Source organism: Vipera berus (genome assembly GCF_964194415.1).
Source record: "Vipera berus genome assembly, chromosome: 3".
Lineage (NCBI taxonomy): Eukaryota > Metazoa > Chordata > Lepidosauria > Squamata > Viperidae > Vipera > Vipera berus.
In genome coordinates this window covers 18,286,107-18,307,730 of record NC_138204.1, presented here as the reverse complement: position 1 = coordinate 18,307,730, position 21,624 = coordinate 18,286,107, and the positions used below count along the sequence as shown (strand labels likewise).

Here is a 21,624-nt window from a genome sequence, read left to right as displayed (position 1 = left end):
TCATAGAGCAAAAGTAGGGTAATAACCAGGCATTTGCTAAAGACTGCAAAACAAAAATGATGCAAGGGCATCAAATGACAATTTTGTTTTTGAAGATTCTACATTTAATTAATGGTCTGCATCTCTACTTTCAAAATGGTTGCAATTGCAGAGACAGTTTCTGAAGTTAAAAGAAATATTAAATCTGTCTGAAAATTTGGCCTAAAATTATCATATTGTATGTTTAATCTGAAAAGCCAGTTTTCCCATGTCTGTGTCTATAAATGCTGCAACCACTTTATATCGTTCTACTTTAGTCAGCTGTTTTACCAAAGCACTCTCTGGGGTTTATACATAGTTCATAGGCATATCACTGAATAGTTCTTAAATTTTATAAGGCTGAAATGAATGTATTTTCAAGCCTGAACATCCAGGCTTCATTTAACCTTCCTTAACTGGGCTGAAATACTAGGAGTCACAATCCAATACTTCTGAAGAATATGAGGTAGAGGAGAATGGGAATGGTTAATCTTCTCAATAATAATGACAAGACTATTGCCTCAACCAGTGTTTCTCAAACATGGCTACTTTAAGATAAATGCATGTTGGCTGGGGAATTCAGGTAATTGTAACCCACACATCTTAAATCTGTTTAAATATTGTATTAAACAGAAATGTTCTGACCAATTGATGCAGCATTTGAGAACTATATTATAACAAAGCAAATTTTCTTCATTTTAGCTTCAGTTTTGAATTGAGTTGAACTGAGTGGTTTTTGAAAGAATTTAAACCAACAGTGCCACTTTCAGTACAAAAACTATTAGGAAAGAAAGGCAGGAGGGAATACATAAAGTTGTATATCAAATATAATACTAAAGGATCATGTACATTCTCATTAAACCCCAGAAGTAGAGTTCAGTTGAACCATCACCGAAGGAAAACTGAATGATCCATCCACTTACTTGGTGATCTGGTGCTGGCCCATTTATTTCAGGAGGAGTTACACCTGTGTCATTCCTGACTGACTAAAATAACAAAGGATTATATGAATTTCTTCCACGTTCCTACAATGATTATAAATGATTGTACATGGGAGTCTAGCCGAGCCTTTTCGTTTCAGGACTTAGGAACACAATGGCAAAAAAGCATGTGATTTCTTTTCTCATCGGAATGACCTCTAGGGAGCCTTTAGCCAAGCATGGGAGTGTCCCGTGAATGTCTATTTAAAATATGGTCTGTCACATCATTTATCATACATTTTATGTCTTTCTTAATATAGTCTATTAAATTCTCCCTCAGAAATGATTTGTTTCAGTGTGTCAGGTTTTAGACCTGGATTTGTTAGTAGACTGTAGAACTCCTGACACTTCACTCTTATTTGACTTCTCAACTTGAGTTGGCAGGAAAGTCTCAGAGGTGACAAGGTTAGATTAGAATCTATATTGTAGACAAATATGAAATATTTCACATGCTAAATGGTTGTCCATGTAGTGAAAAAATGCCAGGGACTTTTATATATTCTCAAAGGTTTACATTTCAGGATTTCTTTTTCCTCCTGCCCTTTTGAATTAATGGATGCTTGGTCTGATGCTTGGTGGACTGCTACTGAGGTACTTGTGGTATATTTAGATAATGGCTATTGCTAGCCTAGGAAATGTTGATTCCCACTGTGAAGGTGGAACTGAAGAGAAGTGGAATTCAATAGGAAAAAGCCCTTTACACAGGCGCATATCTCTAGCTCCTTGAGAGCCATTAAAATTCTACCTACCATCAAGTGCTATATATGAACTATATAGATATAATGTGAGGTGGACTTATAGACAACTTTTAACATTCCTTTTATATTCCTTACTAGCCATATATTTTGTGAAATGGAGGCCCAAAGTTGGGTTCACTGTTGGTGTGGTAACAATGATCATCCATCCATCCAATTTGGTGAACCCAGCCCAATGTAGGGCTGTTAACAAAAACTTTTAATTAGCTGGCACTGGATTGTCCCATCATATTTACTATTAATTAATTAAATTTTAAGCTGTCTGACTACTCAATAACTATACTGTAGCTGACATACAAATTCAGGAACATCCATCTTACCAGTTTAAAGAATTTTCTCAGATTTGTTTTGGTAGATCTGTCTTCTCCTTTAGACTTGGTTTCTGCAACTTCCTGGCTCCTACTTTCAACTTTCACTGGGGTCTCTGGAGATGCTTCAATTCTTTCAGTGTTTATCACCTCTATGTCATCCGTGGGAGTCTGCAATGATTCAAAAGAAGTGTTATCAAGGATGTGTGAATTTATCCAAGACATTTAGATGAGTCAAGATGAGATTCAGAAGGCCTTTTCTCAATGAGGCTGAAGAATGGCAAATTAGGTGTTCTGCTTCAAGAGGAAACAAATTCAAGACTTCCAGTTTTGCGTGGTAGCAACCGGTCACGGGCTTGCAGATTCTCCGCACCCCCCGCAGCTAATTTCACCCTGCCTGGGACCCTAAATGGATCTACGCCGCCCTGGAGCGGCGACAAAAAAGAGAAGGGTGCTCCAGCGATTCTGGAATGGTGGCGGCCATTCCATTCGACTTGGGGAAAGCCTTCTAACCTGACAGGAGAAAGGCTGGCCATATTGCATCGACCAGCCCAAGCTACTAGCAACTGAAATCCAAAAGAACTAACCAGCACAACTGTGAGCAGCGTGCTTGAAACAGGGTGAGGAATTTGATCATCTCTTTTCTATTGTACATTTAATTTCCTGGAAAAGATCCTCAAGAAGCAAAATATCTCTGAAAGGGAAGGAGGGGGATTCCCCCCCATCCTTATACTAACAGAAGTGGCAAATTAATCTTTTTATGGATGATCAAAATATATGAAATTGAAAAACAAATAGTTGCTGACACCTAGTGGTGGATGAAGACTATGACAGCTATGAGTTTAATATAAGAAAGCCTGGGAAAAGCTAATCTGTGTTTGTGACCTTCAAAGTTTTAGCAACAAAGAACACCTGTGACAAAAAAAGACAATAATCTGGGTTGTAGACAAAGAGAGAATTATAAATTTCAGGAAAAAAAATCTTTTTTGAACTATTTGGATTACAAATATCTATTTAATTGGGACTCTAAAGCTATTTGCAGAGAAAAGAAAATAAGAGAAAAACTCAGATTCGTGGCCATCATGGATCAGAGACATGTAGAAAGAACATATCAAGAAAACATAAATATTTCACAGGAGGAGATATATAGTATACTGCAACTAATTCAAACAACAATGACTAAACCACAAAGAAATCCAAAATAACTTTGAAAATATAAATCAATCTATTTCTAAGTTACCTCTACAACAACAAAAAAATCCCAGAGGTTTCTGCAGACAGCAACTTGTCCTTATGATCATATCATAAGATTCAGCAAGTTCTTTTCTCTGGATATTTTTAGATCCAAGTGTTACTGATTTGTTCCCATTTTTTTTAAAAAAATAACTGGACCCTATGCTCCACATATACACCCCTTCAGACTGAATTTTAATGTAACATGACTAACTCAATGTTATTGCAAATAAGATTCACATCCAGATGGACACCAGGAGCTGGTCTACAGTGAAGTTATGCTTTATTGATTAGCATTAATTTTATATAATGTTAAAAGTTTTAAGCCACTCAGAGAAGGATAAATGAATTTGAGGAGCAAGGTAGAAGGTTTAATAAGAATGAAGATTAAATAGTATAAAGGTAAACTAAGACAGTGATCTTTCTCCATAGTGAGAGGAGGAGGAGGAGGAGGAGGAGGAGGAGGAGGAGGAGGAGGAGGAGGAGGGGGAGGAGGAGACATTGTGAAAAATGCTGGCTAGTGCCAAAATTAGTGCTCTGATATCAGATTTCTCTTTTCGCTTTCATTAGCATAATAAACGTTACCATGAATTTGGCAAAGTTATGCCCTAGCTATGCTATATTATGCAATCCTTATTAGGGATTAATTTAAGGACCTGTGAGTTGTGTAGTATGAAGTAATGGTGTTACCAATAAAGGAGAATATTTATAGCTCAGAGTTGAAATGAGGGGTCCTTGATGCTTTCTGAGCTTGACTGTTTCCTTGCAGACTTTTCATTACTCAAACTAGGTAACATCATCAATGCTAGTGTTCTTAGTAATGATGTTCTTCCAACTTTTCATTTAAGAGTTATCATCAGAAATTTAGCTGGAAATTTTGTTACTTAAAAAAATAGAAATAGTCTTAATTAAACTGGTTGATAAAAGTGGTAGTTAATAGAAGCAGAGTTAATTTAATTAAAATTATAATTTAGTAATTTAGCGATTTTAAAGAAAACTGGAACACTTATCATTCATAATTAACTCATTATAATTATCTCATTATGTTATCACTGTGTTGCTAAAGTCTGTTTTTATTCTTTTATACGCAGTGCACTGTAATAATCCTGTAATACCATCTGATGACAGAAAAAAACCACAAAGTCAAATATAATCCAAGATTATATCAAATGCTTATACGCAGCTAATAATGAAAACATATTATCACATTAAAATATGATACCACTGAAAACATTTTTTAAATAACTAGCTTCTCTTTCACACTCTCACTTTAGCAGCTATATTTCTAATATTTCTCACAGTAACAGCATTAATTCCTCCATCCATAAACCATTTAGAAATTTTTATTTTTATTTCTAAAGCTGAACACACGCTCAGTAAGCCAGAAGGCTTTTGTCATGATTTACTTTTAAAAATAAAATAGTGCATGGGATTCTCTTGAGAATATTGTATATAATTCTTCCGGTCATATAATGTTAATTCAGTGGGTTTAATTTCACTAGTGATACACCTATATCCTGGGAGGGACCTTTGTGATCTAAGAGAAATATTCAAGAAATCATTTGCTTTGGGAATATGCTTGACTTGAAATCTATTCATTGTGAACAGTAGAACAGTTGTGATGTCCATGATTTAGAAGTCACTGCAGATACCCTTGCTTAGATGCTGGGGATTTGTGAGATTAGAGTGCAATTAGACCTACAAGGTCCCTTCCAGCTCTGATTATTCTATTCTATTCTGTTCTATTCTATTCTATTCTATTCTATTCTATTCTATTCTATTCTATTCTATTCTATTCTATTCTATTCTATTCTATTCCATTCCATTCCATTCCATCCCATCCCATCCCATCCCATCCCATCCCATCCCATCCCATCCCATCCCATCCCATCCCATCCCATTCTATTCTATTCTATTCTATTCTATTCTATTCTATTCTATTCTATTCTATTCTATTCTATTCTATTCTATTCTATTCTATTCTATTCTATTCTATTCTATTCTATTCTATTCTATTCTATTCTATTCTGCAATTGCTGGACTTCAGCCTCCAGATCCAGATTTATTTATTTTTTTTGCTTAGATGTGGTTGTGGATTGCATCTTTATTAGATGTTCTCATTTTTCCATCCGTCATGCAAGGAGATGACCAAGACTGTTCTCAAATATTTCTGTGTCTTCATTTATGATTCCTCTAAGAGAATAATAGCAATGGGGTATGTTGCATCTGTGATACAGCTCCTCCAGGTTACACTGAATTTATACCAAACTCAGGTTTTCTTTCTTATCCAATCTGCCATCACACTGAATCACAGTGGAAATAATACATGAGCAACCTGCTTAGGTAACTCCTGGAAATATGATGGCTACCTAGCTGGAATTGCATGAAAAACATTAATTATTTTTCTTGAAAACTCACCTTTCTTTAAATAAAAAATGTAGTGGGGAAAAAAATATTCCCAGCAACTCATGGAAACTAATCAAACATCAATTGAGAAATTAAATAGGAATACAAAAACAATAGCAACAAAAAAACTACTAATCAATTTAATTGTCCTTATATCATCTTATTTACAAACTGTTTCAAAGACACCTTGTGTCCGCGGGAGGCTACCGTTACTCAGATATTCGGGTGTGAGTCGCTCCTCCTGAGATTTGGCCCTGGCGCTCAGTTGGGCTTGTTGCTGGCGTATCTTTTGCCTACCTGTGTAGCAGCAGCCCTGCCCAAGCTCCTCGACACACTCTCTGGGTTGGCGGTTGAGTTCCCCAGACTTATGGTTCTGGGGGACTTTAATCTGCCATCCCTAGGAGGTTCATCGGGGTTGGCTTGGGAGTTTATGGCCTCCATGACGGCCATGGACCTGACCCAGGTAATTCAGGGCCTGACTCATGGGGGTGTGTCACACACTCGATCTCATTTTTCTATCTGGACGGTGGCTTGATGATCTGGGAGTGGGATCTCCAGCTATTACACCCCTGTCATAGACCAATCATCACCTCCTGTGGCTGGCCTTCCATTTCAACCCCCCATCACGGGGTTACAGAACCGACCAGGTGGTTCCATCTCAGGTGCCTAATGGACCTTGAACGGTTCCAGGAGGCGCTTGGATCTGTGCCTGCCAACTTCGCTCACAGCCTGGTCGATGCCTTAGTGGAAGCCTGGGAAAGGGCGGCCACAGAGGCACTCGACCGCATTGTTCCCATGAGGCCCCTGACCCCGCGCAGATCCCGGCGGGCACCATGGTTCTCCGTGGAGCTCCGGGAGATGAAGCGTTGGAGACAGAGCCTAGAGACCTGTTGGAGGTCCAGCCAGTCTGAGTCTGATCGATTGCGGTTAAGAACCTTCACGAGGTCTTATCTTGCAGCGATGGAGGCAGCGAAGTCTAATTACTTCGCTGCTCTCATCGCATCCGCAGATAATCACCCGGCCGCCATGTTTGGGGTGACTCGCTCCCTCCTGAATCAGGAGGCGAGGGAGGAGCCCCTGCAGGGTCATGCCGAGGAGTTTATTCAATATCTGGTGGATAAAATCGCTCAGATTCGGGCTGGCTTGGACTCCGACTGGGCAGAGTCTGACAATGGGGAATCGAGCGGTCTTGGGAACATTACTTGGGAAGAATTTGATCCTGTGACTCCGGAAGAAGTGGACAGGATCATGGGGAGGCTGAGTTCCACCATGTGTTTATTGGACCCGTGCCCCTCCTGGCTGGTTTATGCAGCTCGGGAGGGGACACGAGGCTGGCTCCAGGCGGTAATAACTGCTTCTTTAAGAGAGGGTAGCTTCCCTGCCGCCTTGAAGGAGGCGGTGGTGAGGCCCCTCCTCAAGAAGCCTGTCTTGGACCCGGCCATTTTGAATAACTATCGTCCGGTCTCCAACCTTCACTTTTTAGCGAAGGTTGTTGAGAGTGTGGTGGCGCATCAGCTTCCTCTGTTCCTGGAGGAAGCAGATTATCTGGACCCCTACCAATTGGGCTTTAAGCCCAGGTACAGCAGGGAGATGGCATTGGTCGCACTGGTGAATGATCTCTGGTAGTCTCGGGACAGGGGTTGCTCCTCTGTCCTAGTCCTATTAGACCTCTCAGTGGCTTTTGATACCATCGACCATGGTATCCTACTGCGGCACCTCAGGGGGTTGGGAGTGGGTGGCACTGATTTACAGTGGTTCTCCTCCTACCTCCTGGGTCGTTCGCAGTCGGTGTTGGCAGGGGGGCAGAGGTCAGCCTCAAGGCCTCTCGTTTGTGGAGTCCCTCAGGGGTCGGTCCTCTTGCCCCTTCTGTTCAACATCTATATGAAGCCGCTGGGTGAGATCATTCGTGGTTTTGGGGTGGGGTATCATCAGTACGCTGATGATACCCAGCTTTTTATTTCCACCCCAAATCAACCCGGTGATGCCCTCGACGTGATGTTCCATTGCCTGGAGGCAGTGAGGGTCTGGATGGGGAGGAACAGGCTTCGTCTAAATCCCGACAAGACTGAGTGGCTGTGCATACTGGCATCTCGGGTTGTCCACTCTATTCCATCTTTATCTATGGAGGGGGGTGAGGTGTTACCCCCCATAGATAGGGCTCACAACCTGGGTGTCCTCCTTGACTCACAGCTCAGTTTAGAAGATCATATAGGAGCTGTGACCAGGGGGGCTTTTGTCCAGGTTCGCCTGGTGCGCCAGTTGGGGCCCTATTTGGACCGAGATGCCCTACGCACAGTCACTCATGCACTCATGACCTCTCGGATAGACTACTGCAACACTCTCTACATGGGGCTGCCCTTGAATACCACTCGGAGGTGCCAGCTGGTGCAGAATGCGGCTGTGCAAGTTGTGATGGGGGTCTCCCGATACTCTCATGTAACACCTCTGCTCCGCAAGCTGCACTGGCTTCCAGTTATCTTCCGGGTGAGATTAAAGGTGCTGTTGATGACCTATAAAGCCCTAAATGGCATGGGTCCGGATTATTTACGGGAGTACCTTTTGCCGGCGTTAACTTCCCATCGTCCTGTGTGCTCCCACAGAGAGGGCCTCCTCAGGGTGCCGTCGGTCAGGGAATGTTGACCGGCGGCCCCCAGGGGGAGAGCATTCTCTGTGGGTGCACCTGCCCTCTGGAATCAGCTCCCTGTTGAGCCCCGGATGACTCCCGACCTTCACTCTTTTCGCCGCGACCTGAAGACTTGGCTATTTGAACTTGCCAGCCTGGACTGAGGGATTGGGATTTTAGATTTTAAATTTTAAATTTTAGAACATGTTTTATTGTTCAGGGCAACTTGGTTTAATTTATTTTAATTTTTGTATATTATGTGTTGTATATAGTGTTTTAATTGCCCTGTACACCGCCCCGAGTCCTTCGGGAGAGGGGTGGTATATAAATCCAAATAATAAATAAATAATAAATAAACTTTATTTTCAGATAATGCCAACAGCCTATTTGGATGAACTATTCTGTATAAGGGATTACCAATTGCACACAGTTTATACATTTGTGATAATTTATAGGTGGAAAAATCTCTGATCCATTACTTATCACACTGCAGATTGTATCAGGAATCCAGAGCTAGATTTATTCTGCCTTTATTAATGCAACTGAAACAGTTCAGCATAGAAGAGAAAATCTATTTCCTGCTGACTGATGTAGATGAACGTGTAATGAAATGAGTTGTGTTGTTTGCAGTGGCTGCGAGAAAGATATGGATGTAGATATTGACAGTACTGTTAATTGAAGGGGTTTGAATTGAATTAATATAAAGATAAAGGTAAAGTTTCCCCCGCACATGTGTGCTAGTCATTTCCGACTCTAGGGGCCGGTGCTCATCTCCGTTTCAAAGCCGAAGAGCCAGTGCTTGTCCGAGGACGTCTCCATGGTCATGTGGCCGGCATGACTAGACGCCAAAGGCGCACGGAACGCTGTTAACTTCCCACCATAGTGGTCCCTATTTTTCTACTTGCATTTTTACGTGCTTTTGAACTGTTAGGTTGGCAGAAGCTGGGACGAGTAACAGGTGCTCACTCTGCTACATGGCACTCGGGATTCGACCTGCCAAACTGCCGACCTTCTGATCGACAAGCTCAGTGTCCTAACCCACTGAGCCACCGCATCCCTTGAATTAATATAGGTTTTTGTAATTTTATATGAGTTTTGCCAAAAATCTAAGCACTACCAATAATAATTGTAACTTCCAAGTGAGTGTCTCTAGAATCCAAGCCAGTGGTGGGATTCAGCTGTTTCGCACCACTTCGGCAGAACCGGTAGCTACTTTTTTGTTGCCCAGGCCCAGAATGGACTTCCAGAAGCTGCATCCAGACAGAGAACCAGTTGTCCACATATACGAATCCCATTACTGATCCAAACATACCTTTTTCCAAAAGAATTTACTTATGGGTATGGGAGTAGAAGAAGATCTTTCCTTGGTCATCTCCTTGGGAGCTTCATTGGTGACAACCACAGCTGCTAAGGCTGGTTGTGGTTGTTGTACTGGAGCTTCTGGAGGCTTCACAATTGGCTTCACTGCTGGAATTTCCTGAGGTGGAGGCACGTTTATTTCTGGTTTTGTAACAGGGACAACGGGGATAGGCTGCTCAGTTTGCTAGAAACAAAATAAATCAAAAATTGTTCTGAAGAAGATGAACTTCAAAGACCATCAGTGGAAAAATGGCTACAGTGGACGACAAAAGAAGCTAAAAAAAAAAGGCTTACTGGCATCTTTAATGCCTCCTTAAGTAACACCAGCTGCCTGCAATTAGTGCAGGTTCGCATCCCACCAGGCTCAAGGTTGACTCAGCCTTCCATCCTTCTGAGGTAGGTAAAATGAGGACCCAGATTGTTGGGGGCAATAAGCTGACTTTGTAATAATGCCGCTTGGGAGGGGGGTGAAAGCCCTAATAAGCAGGCATATACATAGAATGAAGGCTATTGCTAAGCACATTTGATTTGTGCTTAGATTGTAAGCCGCCCTGAGTCTTCGGAGAAGGGCGGGATATAAATGGGATTAAAATAAATAAATAAATAAAATAAATCTTTCATTCCAGCACCCTCACTCATTCATCTTTATTCACTAGACAGGTTATGAAAAAAAGTAGAGATCTATATGGGCGATCAAAAACCATAGAAATACTATATGCAAATGAAAACTCAGAATTGTCCGTATTATTACTCACCTTGGTATTTGCTGTCTGTTGAATATCTTTTTTTGCCTAAAACAATGTAAAACACACAAACACAGAGAGAAATCATGTGGGCATTCTCATTCTCTAAGAATAGAAGTGACTGTAATGATATTTAAGAATGGAGAGATCCAGGCACTGCACAGGGTTTGACATGGTGAAGCCATTATAAAGAAGAGATTGCTGGATATATTTCAGCATTTCTCTGACATTCTGAAATGTTTGCTCTGTATCTTGAAATGTCACAGGGGATGGACTGGAGTATAAAACTGAAAACATGATGTAGCTAAATTAAAATCATCTCAGAATGATGGTTGGAGAAAGTTCCTAAGGAGTTTTTCTTCTGTAATTTTATGCAGCCATTAGGCTGACTGATTGGAAATAAAAAGTCAGAAAAATGGAAGGATATGCAGATATGTATGTCCTTCAGTGAGTCTCCAGACTTCCAGCTTAGCCAGGCTATGGCTGAGAATTTTGGTAGCTGATATCCAGACGGGCCTAATTGGGATAGGCTAACACTTTGGAATTTGGTATCACAAGAGGAATGTCAAATGTCAAATGGGAAAGTTTCAAAAGGGAAGAATTTATGAACAATCCAGCAGTCAGTGTCTCGTCATCTTGATGGTTAAATGTGTCCAACCGCATGGCTCTCATTACCAGCAGGAGAAGTTGAATGGGATATTATGCTCAGCCAGTTAAGCCTTTGTTCTAATGTTCTTCTTAATCGGGATTTACAATGATTTCACCATATCAGCAATCAAAAGGAAATGTTTATATCAATATTTAGTATTTGATATTAGGCAATGTCATGGCTTTGGAGTTCAAATTAGTTAGTAATCCTGGGGAAAAAAATCTGACATGGAGGTGAAATTATCTGAAGCAAATCTGTATTAATTATTTTGGGACTATGTAGTATCTTTGGTGAAGAGAATTCATCAATTCAGATGCTTCGTAAAAGTAAGTTGCGGGCACCATTGAATAGAAATGGCTTCATGGTAACTATCTTAACTGTCTTATGAAGCTAGAACATGTTTTACATGTGCAGTATAGCCTGTTGTCCTAGGTTTTGTGATGGTGTTCCATCCAAGCCCTAATTGTGCTGGCTCAGCAAGCACAGTAGCAAACTTAGCAGTGCCGCTACTCAGTGAAACACGGAAAACTCATTTTCCTGGAAATAAGAATCTATGCCAAGGCAATGCTTCACATTTTCATCTTATAAAAACAGCCTTCCAGGTCTTGGTGCCATGATGATGCTGGAATTCAAGGAGTTGTGTTTACAACACATTAAATGTTGCCAGTTTTAACATATTTAACATGTGTTATAATTTCCTAAAATCAGCTCTTGTTCTATGATCAGTGTAGCTCTTTTATAAAGAGCTTGAATTAACTGGGCCTAAATTTTTTTTTCATATGGAAGGAATTTAATCACTTTCCTTTTCTTCAATCCAGGGCTAACAAGATTGAAAAACTCAAAGATACCTGAGCCTTCCTTCCTTCCTTCCTTCATTCCTTCCTTCCTTCCTTCCTTCCTTCCTTCCTCCCTCCCTCCCTCCCTCCCTCCCTCCCTCCCTCCTTCTGTGATGGCAGGGGAGCGGTTATTGCATGATTGGCAGTAGGTTGGGGGCAGGGCACTGAATTTCAACATTTCAAAGAGAAGGAAAGAAAGTCGGACAGTTCAGCTTCAAATTGCTTTGTGAAGTGAAACTAATGGCAGTATGGAATTGCTCTTAAGTTCTGGTTAGGGCAGCACAGGTTTTGTTAGTGAGAAAGGGCTCAATAACAAGACACAGAAAATAGCAGTCAATATGCAGTTAGTGGGAACTTCCTTCCATTGAACCCTGAATTCACAGATATTAATGGAGAGATAGATATTCAGAATTATCATGCTATTTCCCTGCTGCCAAATTATATCTTTGTCAAAGCCAGCAACAATTCTAAAAAATAATATGTCCAATTGAAGATTTGCTTTTCAATAAGTCTAGCTGCTACATGCTTACAGTCAGGATAAGAAGATTTAAAAGTTATCTGTTGTTATTCAGGGTTCGAGCTCTTCATTTTACTCTCCCATACCAACCTTATGTCTAAACAGTTTGCTAAATGTACTATGTCCTAATCGTGGGCTGTCTGGCTTCTTTTTCTTGGTGCTTTTGACAAGGGAATCAGTCACCGTCTTCTCAGCAAGCTGCCCACCATGGCCTGTTTGAGATCCCTTTGTGTGACATCAATCAAAGTTGAATTTTCATTGCGTGCTCTGTTTTCCTTTTGCCCATAACAGGCACCAGCAATAGTTTATGCACAATGTCTTTATAAAACTCAGTATTCATATCCACAAATCTCACTTCACTGAAGAGAATTCTATATTTTGTTAAGTACTATATATAGCATTGCATTTTTTTTCAATTGCAGATAGTCCTTGATATACGACCACAATTGAGCCCAACATTTCTGTTGTTAAGTGACATCTTTGTTAAGTGAGTTTTGTCCCATTTTATGACCTTTTTTGTCACAGTTGTTAAGTGAATCACTGCAGTTGATAAATTAGTAACACGGTTGTTAAGTCAATCTGGCTTCCCCATTGTTTTTGCTTGTCAAAAGGCTGCAAAAGGTGATCACATGACCTTGGGACACAGCAATGGTCATAATCTGAATTTTGATCACATGATCATGAGGATATTACAAAGGGAGTAAATGTGAAAAACAGTCATGTCACTTCTTTCAGTGCTGTTGTAACTTTGAACAGTCACTAAATGAACTGTTGTAAGTCAAGGACTACCTGTATTTGCAAGAATATATTATTTGAGCAAGAAATCCACACATATCTACCACTGAAATGGCAATCATGTAACCACAGCTGACCACAGCGGTGTGGTGAGATGACAACACTGAAGTGGCCACAACTTTGGCAAGTTTCAATCCCACAAGAGTCATGGGTTTTAGATTTTAGACATATGCTGTAAATTGGTCCATTTGAGGTCCATTGATTAAACATTGTTTCCCTATGAAGTTTGCCAAATTGAAGGTTACAAACAATCTAAAAGACACAAGAGTTTTAGTAAATGAGTCATTACCCTTAGCAAAACCTCTCTGGGTATAGGCAACAATGTTGCCCTGGCAGAAATAAACCACAACAGACTCAGTTCTTACAACAATGAAAACCAAAATGAAACAGATGAGTGAACCTAGTCATCACAAGCATCATGCTTAATGAGAATTGAATTCAACTCCTTATCTAACATAATCTACAATAGCTTTCCCCAAGCTAGCAGCCTCCACTTGTCCAGTGTGGCCTCGAAGAATAATAAGGCAGTTGTGAAGGTAAAACAAATGAAGATCATGTATGCAGTTCTGAACATCATAAAAGTAAATCAAATAAGTAAAATGAAGTAGATCAAATAAGTAAAATAATGCAAATTAAATGACACATAAACTTTAAAATCACCCACCCAACTTCATATCAGATGCAGTGCTTTTCCATTTAAGATGAGATGTGTGTGTGTGTGAATCAATCCTGAAATACCCAGACAGGTAGCCCCCCCCCCCCCCAAAAAAAAACACCCCTCAAATGTTGAACTTGCAAAGAGAAAGACACTCACCTTATCCTCAGTGTCACACTTGGAATCAGCTTTGCTTGGTGAAACCTTTCAATACAAAAATCATTCTTGAAATCGCAGTTTGTAAAACTATTCCAAAACTTGTCATTGATTGAGAGGAAGTAGGAGGACATAGTTTTAAAATACAGAGATATAGATTGAAACGATGAAGTTTCTAGCTATATGTGAAGCAAAGTAACAATCTGGTAAAGTTACGTTTTCCCCTCAAACATTCAAATTGGACAAACATCTGTTAGAAAAGAAATTGGAAGCTTTTTTCCCCCCACAAAAAATAATCAACACTAGATGGCAGAACCACTGCTGCTTTTGATGAATAAATTCATTCATTTTTTGTTTGTTTTTCATTTGTTTGTTTCACAAGTCACTCCTAAGGCCCAAGAACCAAGAACAACATATGGAGTTACTGCTGAGTAGCTTCTTTATTGTTATTCACCTATAGGAATCTTGCTAGACTAAAACAACTATATGTACAAAATGGATGTATTCTGTGAACTGCTAAGGAGTGGCCATCTTAACTCTCTTCCTGCCTACCAAACTGCCCAAGCTCTGCTGCCTCTTTGACCTCTGGATATCAACTGCTCCCTCCTTGGGATTCCAGACTACATTCCACGCCATCATTCCAGTTATACACATTTTGTTGACTACAGTATTGTCTTGCTTTGAGTCAAAGAAAGGAAACAAAGAACCCACATTCATGCCTAGCAGGATATACAATCCCAGATGTTATCTTTTAGTTATCCGCCACTGGAAAAAAATATTACCAGTCTTGATCAAGTTTTGATTCCTTCCAGCAGTTATTTTATTTTCTTATATTCTGTCCTCAAACTACTTAAAGGTAAAGGTAAAGGTTCCCCCGCACATGTGTGCTAGTCGTTTCCAACTCTAGGGGCCGGTGCTCATCTCCGTTTCAAAGCCTGATCGCTTGTCCGAGGACGTCTCCGTGGTCATGTGGCATGACTAGATGCCAAAGGCGCACGGAACTCTGTTACCTTCCCACCGTGGTGGTCCCTATTTTTCTACTTGCATTTTTACGTGCTTTCGAACTGCTAGGTTGGCAGAAGCTGGGATGAGTAACAGGCGCTCACTCTGTTACGTGGCACTCGGGATTCGACCTGCCAAACTGCCGACCTTCTGATCGACAAGCTCAGCGTCCTAACCCACTGAGCCACCACGTCCCTCCAAACTACTTAATGCATATGCAAAAAGGAAAAAAAACCCAAGAAACGTGTCTGAATTCATGTGGTTTTTAAAATTAACTTTAAATGTCAGTCTTACGCTGTTCAGAAGTTCTATATAGGTTGAATTTAAAGAGCATTGTTTCTGAATAAAAGTCTTGGTGCAGATTTTTTTTATTCCTTCATCGATACTGGTACATATTTTTTTCATTGTGCTTAACTAAAAATCCTGCTTTTGAGAAAGAAAATTTATTTATGAATATAATACTTTTAAATGGTTGCCCAACTCACGCATTCTTAACATTAAAATTCCATAATTTAAAAACCTGTAACCCCCATCAGAATATATCTGATAATTTTGACTTGATCTTTCTAATTAATGAATAAAAACCATAGCCTTTCATACTCAGTTAACTTACATTCTTCTATAATAGCCTTTTTCAATTTTGCACCCTAAATCCAAAGATTTCTGGTTAAGATGACTCTTCCTAAAAGCAAGGGAATTCCAATCCAATATAACTGTTGGGTGCCAATCTGAGGAAAATTATTCTATAAGTTCCTTACTTCTTCTAAAACAGAAGCCTTGCTTTCTACATTGTCTAGCAAGTATAACCAGCCACACTATCTTTGTCATAGTTCCGACTAATGAAACACTTCAAAGACAATCTTTGACAATCTTCTTATCTGCCATACATGATTTACATGATTTTACATTTGGCTTCTATGATAGTTACTTTTCTGCTGCTGTCATATTTTAAACAATTGCCCCTTTTAAAGAAGGAAGGCAGGAAGGAAGGAAGGAAGGAAGGAAGGAAGGAAGGAAGGAAGGAAGGAAGGAAGGAAGGAAGGAAGGAAGGAAGGAAGGAAGGAAGGAAAGATTGATAGAAAATGTGTGTAACAATTCATCTCAGATAGGGAAAAGCCAAGGATAACATCTTACCAGTGTTTTGAAGAAGCTCATGATGTTATTATCTGTCCTGGTTGCTATATTAATGTTCTCTGTTTTTCTCTCTTCTTGGGCAAAATCTTCAGAGGCCAAGCAATTTGCAACTGCTATATCCTGTTGCAGAGTGGTTTGGTTGCACTCATCTATTAAATTCTGCATCAAAAGAAAGCATGTTTCTTTCAGATCCTAACTTCTGGAATGCCAAACAGATTTGTAAAAGTAATCTGTTTGCCATTCGTATCATGTTGCTCTACAAGAAAGAGTCATAATTCCATCCATATTTCTTCAGCCTACATATCCAGAACAATTGGTCGTTTATGTAGTCAATGTCAAAAATATGTATGGTTGCCGTTGGTTGGAGGGACATTGTTCGGAATCACAGAGAACAACGAATGCAAGAAACATGGTTGCATATTCCAAGCAACTGAATATTAAATAGTAAACTCCACGACTGCAGTTTTGAACTCTGAATTCTGAGGATAATATACTACCACACAGGATTTTTTTGGAAAGCTTAGTTTATAAAATTTAATTTGCTTAGCATTTGCTTAAACCTAGCTAAAACTTTAATACTGATGTAGCATGGAAATGTTCTCTTGATGATTGTTTACATTTAAAAAATAGTAATTTCTGCAACTGTAAGGATTTTTGAAAAAAAAATATATTGTTCAAACCTTTGAGTTTGAATTAAATAGTAAAAACCACAAAATGCCTTATACAGAGAAGACCAATGATACTTTCTGGGATAATTAACAGACTAAGGAGCAAAAATGAATTCAAAACAATCTTGATAGGTCAAAAATGGGCTGAAATAATACCAGAATAGAGAAAATAAAATAAATAGAATATAGAAGAGAGGTTTTTCTTTTTCATTTCATGCCTTCAAGTCAGTGTTGACACCTGGCAACTGCCAGGACTAATTCTTGTAGTTTTCTTGGCAAGATTTAAGAATTGGTTTTCCCTTCCTTCCTTCCTTCCTAGGACTGAGAGAGAATGGCTGGCTCAGCTGACTTTGTGTTTAAGGTGGGACTAGAACTCATGGTCTCTCAATTTCTAGCCTGGTGTTTTTAACCACTACAACAAACTGGCTCAGCAGAAAGAATACTGGGCTTGAAATAGGACATTTGAAAAATATTTTGGAACTGCAGCTATAAGGTAAAGGTAAAGGTTCCCCCGCACATGTGTGCTAGTCATTTCCGACTCTAGGGGCTCATCTCCGTTTCAAAGCTGAAGAGCCAGCGCTTGTCTGAGGACGTCTCCATGGTCATGTGGCCGGCATGACTAGACGCCAAAGGCGCACGGAACGCTGTTACCTTCCCACCATAGTGGTCCCTATTTTTCTACTTGCATTTTTACGTGCTTTCGAACTGCTAGGTTGGCAGAAGCTGGGACGAGTAACAGGCGCTCACTCTGCTACGCAGCACTCGGGATTCGACCCGCCAAACTGCTGACCTTCTGATCGACAAGCTAAGCGTCTTTACCCACTGAGCCACCGCGTCCCTTATAACTGCAGCTATACCCAAGCTGAATATGAGTCAGTTATGATATGGCTGAAAACAAGGCAAGTGTCAGGCGTGAAAGACCAGAGTTACATGTAAAGTGCAATTAAATGGATTTCTTACTGCAAGCCAATGCACAGGAATCTTCTCAACACCTGTTTAGATAAGAGTCAAGAGCACTCAAGGTCACATTTGTGGCTATAAGGGATACTAGGCCATTCCTTCTTCTTTTTTAAAATTTAATTTATTTGTTTTATTTTTCACAGTTCCTTTAATATCCCACAAACTAACCAATGAAATATAAACATTTTTTCAAGTATTTAACATTTGTTATATCAGTAACGCTGCAGGTATTATATATAACCATACATAAATACATACACGTAAGTTTGGGTGCTGCTCGTCCATTTCCCCTTTCACTGTATCCACCCTCCTTCTCTCTCTTCCCTCTTCTCTACTTTCTTTCTCCCTTTCTCCTTTCTTTCCTACTTCCCTCTTCTTCCTCTCCTCTCCTCTTTCCCTCACCACTCCCCTCCCGTTTCTCCCCACCTCTCCTCCTCTTTCCCTCCAACCTTCCTACTTCCTTCCCCCTCCTCTACTCTCTTCCCTCTCTCCTCTCCTTTCTTCCCTCCCATTCCTCTTCTGATACAATTCAGGGGTGATGTCTGAGCAGCTCCTCTCCTTGGATTTTCAGTGTCTATATTAGGTATCCGCCTCAGGGTTCTGGCATTCCTTCTCCTACAACAAGTGCCATTTCAGGCAATATCAATGAAAGCATAGCTTCACATACAAAAATTGCTCAACTGTATTCTAGCTCTGTCAAGACCCCAAATTGAGAACAGGTTTACAGAAAGATAATTAGAAAATGAAGTTTCTAATTGGTTAGTGTATTTGTATTCTATAGTAGTCTTCCTCTCTCAGGAAATTGAATGTAACACAGTAACTATATGTAAACAAGAATATGAGTGGTCTGTGTATGTGTGTTTGAATACTTGTGTGTGTGTGTGTGTGTTTCTGTGTGTCTACCTCATCTTTCTCATTTATTCCACCTTGCTTTTCAACAATACCAGGGATATTTGAAGCAAATAAACATTTTTTTTCTACTTTGTACAGCCGAACAAAGTAAAATATACTCAGAAATGGACACTCACAAAAGTTCAGCTTTGACAGCTGTTCTCTGCCCACCTACTCTCTTCTCTTTTGTTGTATACAAGCTGAACAATTCCTAATTAATTTCATACTTGCCAACATTTTACAAATGATAAAAGCAGCATCATTGTCTAGTAGTTATAACACTCTCTATCCTACACATGCACACATATACACAAAGAGACAAAAACAGAATTACACAGACTGTTTTTCTGCTGTGCTAACTTACTGTAGAAAAGTTTCTAAAAGTTTTAAAAACTGGCCAGATTCAGAGCACATTCTTCAGATAGACAAGCCCTAGCTCTTTTAGGTTTTAACAAATGTGTACACCACTTTTTTGGTTAAAAATCAAGAAAACTAGTAAAGGAGAAGAGTAATATTTTAAAAATACAATGACAGTATTTTTTTTATCTTTCATATCTTTCAAGAATGGCTGCAGGACTTGGGTGTGGCTAGACTAAAGAAAGGAAGTAATAGGAGTGACACGATAGCTGCATTCCAGTATTTGAGGGGCTGCTACAAAGAAGAGGAGGTCAAATTATTCTCCAAAGCACCAGAGGGCAGGACAAGAAACAATGGTTGGAAACTGATCAAAGAGAGAAGCAACCTGGAATTAAGGAGAAACTTCCTAACAATGAGGATAATTAACCAGCAGAACGCCTTGCCTTCAAAAATCATGGGTGCTAAATCACTGGAGGTTTTTAAGAAGAGACTAGACAGTCACCTGTCTGAATTGGTATAGGTTCTCCTGCTCAAGCAGAGGACTGGACTAGAAGACCTCCAAGGTCCCTTCCAGTTGTATTGTATTGTATTGTATTGTATTGTATTGTATTGTATTGTATTGTATTGTATTGTATTGTATTGTATTGTATTGTATTGTATTGTATTGTATTGTATTGTATTGTATTATTGTATTGCATTGCATTGCATTGCATTGCATTGCATTGCATTGCATTGCATTCTATTCTATTCTATTCTATTCTATTCTATTCTATTCTATTCTATTCTATTCTATTCTATTCTATTCTATTCTATTCTATTCTATTCTATTCTATTCTATTCTATTCTATTCTATTCTATTCTATTCTATTCTATTCTCAGAGATTGCCCTGACATATCCCTGCAGTACAAATTAGTCATCAACTTACAGTTATTTGTTTAGTGACCATTCAAAGTTAAAATGAGAATTTTTCACATTTATAATGGCTGCAGTATCTTACAGTCATGTGATCAAAATTCAGACGCTTGGCATCTGGCATCATTTATAATGGTTGCAGTGTCTCGGGGTCATGTGATCATCTTTTGTGACCTTCCGACAAGCAAAGTTAATGAGGAAGCCAGATTCACTTAACAACCATGTTACTAACTGAACAACTGCAGAGATTCACTTAACAACTGTGGCCAGAATGGTCATAAAATGGGGCAAAATTCACTTAACAAAATTCTGCTTGGCAATAGATATTTTGGTCTGAATTGTGGCCATAATTCAAGCACAACTTGTATTCTTGCCAGGTTTTTCAGAAGTGGTTTGCCATTGCTCCTTCCTAGGGGCCAAGAAAGAGTGTCTGTCTCAAGGTCATTCAGCTGACCTGTTTCTAGCCTGATGCTTTCACCACTACAACAAAGTGGCTCTCACAATAAGAGTACAACAAGCAGCTAAAATATTATTAATTCAGAGAAGGGAAAACAGAAGCTAAAAGGATGCAACCATGAGAATTTTTTTTTAAAAAAAAGCAATCAAAATTTCTCAATTAGTCCAAGTTCACATCCCTAACAATCAAAAGTCTTTCTTAAAAAAGCTACAGTACTACAAAGGAGCCATCAAATTCTGCTGGTAAACTTCCAAGCTAATTTCACAGGAAGGTAGAATTAGGCCAAACCCTTTCTTGACGTGCCTAAGGTAGACAGATGGTTAAAGGAATAAACTGAAATATTCTCAGGTCAAGATAGGGAACGGGGTGGCCTAGGGTTCACCAAAAGGTTTTATTTATTTATTTATTAAAAAAAAATTGGAACAGATAAAAATTTCTTTTAATGGATGATTTTATTTGTAATCTATGGGCACAGTGTAAATGCCAACATTTTGTCACTGACAACATACTTGTCAACAACAAATGATACATAAATTATTTATCATTCCTCATATAGATGAACAATATATTGACAATCATATGACATATTTTTTTTAAATTCAGTTATGTGTATAGACGTAGGGGCCCACAAAGGCAAACATGCCTAGGGCTTACAAGTCATAATGGCGCTCTGGGCAAAAATGTCCCCAGCCAAGTTTGACAAGCCCCGCCCTCTTCTTCTGCATGCCTGCATCATGATTTCACTGCAGAGTGTTGCTTGCACAGTGACATCACTGTGTCTGCTGAGATGCCGTTGAAAGCAGATTTTGCTTGCTGTCAAAAAAACAGACCAGTCAGGGCAGCTGCTTTAATTACTGATGGCAATTTTCAATTACTGACTGTGAGCAGACCAGCTGCTGCTAACCTGGTTTTTGAGGGCAAGGAATAATTATTTTTTTAAAAATAAATAAAGAAATAAATCTGGGGATCAAGTAATGTCAGACAACTTCACTGGTTGGTTATAGTGCAGATCTTGTTTTATAATAAATTAAACAAATATTATTTAGAATTCCTGGGTGATATTTTGGAAAGTTGGAAGCAATTAGGAAGGAATATTCCTCAACCAGAAAAAAAGGTAATTGTACTCTCTCGGTCTGAACTGTGAGCTCATGGCTACTTTTGAAAACATGAATGTTATCCCGGGTTCTTCTGTATAGTGTTTAGCTTTTA

At 39.5% G+C, this 21,624-nt stretch overlaps 1 protein-coding gene across 1 annotated transcript in view; it reads right to left on the bottom strand.

The window, feature by feature from the left end:
• The window catches only part of BCAS1 (brain enriched myelin associated protein 1), a gene marked incomplete at both ends in the record, with an annotated part of 46,778 nt that overhangs the window by 4,086 nt on the left and 21,068 nt on the right, over positions 1–21,624 (bottom strand). The window contains 7 exons of the mRNA XM_081322525.1: positions 942–1,004; positions 2,074–2,232; positions 9,636–9,866; positions 10,438–10,473; positions 12,518–12,652; positions 14,037–14,081; positions 16,170–16,328. Of these exons, the coding sequence (XP_081178651.1) occupies positions 942–1,004; positions 2,074–2,232; positions 9,636–9,866; positions 10,438–10,473; positions 12,518–12,652; positions 14,037–14,081; positions 16,170–16,328 (828 nt within the window). The remainder of the gene's footprint in view (positions 1–941; positions 1,005–2,073; positions 2,233–9,635; positions 9,867–10,437; positions 10,474–12,517; positions 12,653–14,036; positions 14,082–16,169; positions 16,329–21,624) is intronic.